A 3,954-nucleotide genomic window follows, 5' to 3' on the forward strand; every position below is an offset into this window, starting at 1 on the left:
ACAGTAGCTGTAGATATATAAAGCAAACTTTGAGAGAGCGGCACAAGATGTGGACAGTCCACTAGTACGTGGGGGTAGTTTTCTTCATAACTGCTGGCGGGCAGTCAGGCTGTGGCTGTACCATGCAGGATGGGGGCGGGGGCCGGCCATGAGCTGCTTGAGGAGCACAAGAGAGCCCTTGCTCTGCCAGCAGGGAGCACTTCCAGCATAGGGGTGTGTTTGAGAATAGACCCCGGTGCGTCATGAGGACTCTGGTCAGAGCTCTGTGTCCACCCACCCACCGACTGGGTAGAGGGCAGTGACCGCTCGGAGTCACTCGCAGAAACCCAGTGGTGGGCGCGTCCTGGCTGCAGTTGTACGTCTTCTCCCTTCTTAGCACCGTCAAGGCTCTCCCAGCCCAGGTGGTTCCAGGACCTCGTTCTCCTCTTCACTCTCATCTGTCCCGCAGGGCTCGCCAATGAGTGCGGGGAATGGTGCTTCATGCCCTACAACAACAGCAGGCTGTTCCTGGTGACCATGTACAGCTCCGTGTCCGTGCTGGCGCTGCCGGCCAACTTCCTCACTCTGTGGCTGACGCTGCTGCAGGTGCGCAAGGGCAACGTGCTGGCCATCTACATGTTCTGCCTGGCTCTGTGCGAGCTCTTGTACGCCAGCACCCTGCCGCTCTGGGTCATGTACATCTGGAACAACCACCACTGGGCCCTGGGCGACTGGGGCTGCAGGGTGGCTGCCTACGTCTTCTTCTGCAACATCTACGTCAGCATCCTCTTCCTGTGCTGCATCTCCTGTGACCGCTTCATGGCCGTGGTGTACCCGCTGCAGAGCCGGGCACACTGCCACCAGAAGGTGGCCATCTTCGTCTCTGCCACGGTCTTCGTGCTGGTTGGCACCATTTTCCTGCCAGTGTTCCGGGACAAAACCAACAACACCTGCTTTGAGTCGGTGCCGGTCAACCAAAGGACCGCTGGCTACTACTACTCACGCTTCACCTTGGGCTTTGCGCTGCCGCTGTCCATCATCACCTTCACCAACCTGCAGGTCTTCAGGAGAATCAGGCAGAGCATAAGCTTGAGCAGTGCCCAGAAGGCCCGGATAAAGCGCCTGCTCGTGGCAGTGGTGACCATCTTCCTGATCTGCTTCACGCCCTACCACCTGGTGCTGCTGGCCAGGGCCATCACCTTCTCCTACTACCAAGATAACGTGACGGCCCTGTGCCAGCGGGAGTGTGAGTTCTACACGCCCTACATGGTCTTCCTGTGCCTGTGCACGGTCAACAGCGTGGCCGACCCCATCTTCTTCTCCCTGGCCATGGACTCCTGGCTGCGGCAGAACGCCAGACGCCTCCGCTGGAGCCCCAGGCACGGCCGGACTAAGACTACCCAGCTTACGGCTTCCAAGGACGTGGAGGAGCCGCGGCTGCCCACGGACAGCTGCACGCTCCCCACGATTGTGGCCCCCCCGGGGGCCCCGCAGGGCACACGGGCCTTGCAGAGAACCCTGCACGAGGAGCCCTGCTGAGATGCATGCCTGGGCTGCGGGACCTGAGGGAGCTCAGCCTCAAGGGGTGCCCTGGGCTGAGCAGGTCCGCAGGGGCCCACTGCCATGGAGCCCTGTGCTACGCTGGATGTGCTGGGGAGCCCAGGGCGGGTGAGCCTGCTCAGGAGCCTGGACCACGCTTATTCCTCCCCCTCGCCCGGGTTGACACACAGCAGCCCCTTGGCCTCCGGCCCTCACTGAGGCGGGCAGAGACCACCCAGGGCTTCCTGGTGGCCGAGGGGAAAGCCCCCCGAGACCCTTGACCCCACGGGGGCAGCTCCCTGCCACTGCCTGGGGGTCCCCACTCCCCTTCTCTAGAGCCCGAGACACCTCCCTCAGCGGGTGGCGGGGGGAGCTGACCCTGTACCCCAGTGCTTCTCTCGCACTCCGGGCGTGGCAGCCCGGGAAGCCTGCTCAGCGCGTGCACCTCGCCCAGCTGCACGAAGCCGCATGCTCCTTTCTGCCAGATTTTTGTTCACCGTGAGGTGCACGTTCAAGATATGCTCGTCGTTAGGAAATAAAAGCACAGACACCCTCCAGGTGAGAGGCTCTGCCTCCCCGAGCGTCCTGCCACATGTCCTGGAAGGCCCAGCGAGGGGGCTTCTCGCCGGAACAGTGTCCAGGGAGGAAAGGCGATGGGCCAGGGTTCTGGGGACAGACATTTGGGGTCCGAGGGGACCCTTGGCTTTTCCCCTGGTAGAGTGCTACTGAGTGGTCAGGACTCGGCCAGCCCGAGGGACACCAAGGAGGCTGCCCAGGGCTGGCAGGGGAGGGGTTGTGGGTGCCTGGGACCAGTGCTTGCCCACCCTCCTCCCCAATGACCAGACGACTGGGCCACCTCCCCAGGGCATCTGGTCCTGCTGCTGGTGGGAACCTCCCAGGTCAGCACAGTCACAGAGTGGGGAGTGACTCCCAGGGGCCACATCCGCCCCTCCTGTGCACACACAGCTGTGAGCCGGGGTCCGGGCAGGAGGGGCTGCCCATGGAGGCCCACAGCCCTGCCCCCAGGCCGCTGGGGAGAGGAAGGGACCCAAGGGGTCACTGCCCGCTCCCGCTCTAGGGACACGCCACAGACCTGCACTGCCTGCTGCTGGGTGGCCGGATGCATCTGGAGTGGTGGGGAGGGGCCGCAGGCGCCACCTTGCTGGCCAGCAGGGCCCGCTCTGGGCCCGGCTCAGCCTGGCAGCAGCTGTCCTAGCACCGGCCTGGCCCAGGCACTGTCATGGCTGCCCCAGGGACCTTGCAGGGGACGGTGCCTGAGGGGTGGCCAAGGCTGTGCACCCCTGTGGCCACCAGGGGCAGCATGTCCCGGGCACACCTGAGTAGGACCCCACCGCCCCAGGGGCACTCCAGCTGTCAGGGTCACTGCCGCCAAACCCTGGCCAAGGCTGGGTCTGAGAGGAAGGGAGGACAGTGCGGGCTCAGGCCCAGCCCAGCAGCAGGGCAGGCAGCCACGGCCTTAGTGTGGGGAAACCTGGGCCAGCAGAGGCATCAGGGTAGCGCACAGGGGGCAGGGAATCCCTCTAGAGTGGGGTGCAGGAGGCAGGGCTGAGCCCAGTCTGTGACCACTGCCACAGGGCACAGGCCGTCACCCCAGGCTCCTAGGGGACATGGTGCAGACAGGCAGGGGTGACCACAGCCCCGCGGGGGTGAAAGGCAATACTGCCCACATGCGCAGACGCTACTGAGCTGTTTTGCAGACATCAGGTCCACAGGGCCCCTCTTCTGTCTGGCACCCCCAGAGCATGTTACAGCACGTTCACAAGCTACACCCCCGTTAAAGACCAAGTTCTTTGGAAACAAAATTAGAGGCAGTCAGGGCAGGAGGCCGGAGGGGAGGACGAAGCAGCCGCCCACCTGTCCGACTGCCAAAAAGCCCCCTAAGGCCACAAACCGAGCCAGGGGCTGGGGCAGCACAGCACCCAGAGGGGCCTGTGGCTGGGCTGACCGCGGGGCAGGGCCCGGCGTGGACAGGCCCCTCTGGGGGTCTCACCCGCGTAACTGCCCCACTGGGGTTTATCCTACAAATATAGGGGACACAAAGAGCCCAGAGCAGCCACACTTGGTGGCCGCCTCACCCAGACGGCATCAGTGACAGTCACCACTGGTGACCAATGGACAGCACTGACCCGTGTGAGGGTCCCCACTGGCCCCAGAGGCAATGTCAGGACACTCAGTGTCCACAGCTCTGAGAGTTGTTGGTGACACCAGCAACAGCATCTCTGTGAGATGCCAGTGGGGGCCTTGAGCTCCCTTCAGGGGGTGGACAGACAGAATGAGGCCCAGACCCTGGCCCTAGCCTGGTCTGCGGCTCCTCCCTTCAGAGGGCGGCCATTGGACACTGCTTTTCTCCCTTCTTCAGAGCAGGAGCACGCTTCCTTCTAAGGCTGCAATCCCCTCCTGCAGGCTGAGCCGCCA

General features: G+C 63.8%; 1 protein-coding gene across 1 annotated transcript; it reads left to right on the plus strand.

Moving 5' to 3' along the window:
- The first annotated feature begins 478 nt into the window (after window positions 1-478).
- GPR132 (G protein-coupled receptor 132) lies at window positions 479-1,527 on the plus strand. The gene has a single exon (XM_012724346.1). It carries the CDS (start codon window positions 481-483, stop codon window positions 1,516-1,518), a length of 1,038 nt encoding a protein of 345 aa, XP_012579800.1. The 5' UTR covers window positions 479-480; the 3' UTR covers window positions 1,519-1,527.
- Window positions 1,528-3,954: the final 2,427 nt, after the last annotated feature.

Source organism: Condylura cristata, unplaced genomic scaffold, assembly GCF_000260355.1.
Source record: "Condylura cristata isolate star-nosed mole 26May11 unplaced genomic scaffold, ConCri1.0 scaffold00013, whole genome shotgun sequence".
In the NCBI taxonomy this organism is placed as follows: domain Eukaryota; kingdom Metazoa; phylum Chordata; class Mammalia; order Eulipotyphla; family Talpidae; genus Condylura; species Condylura cristata.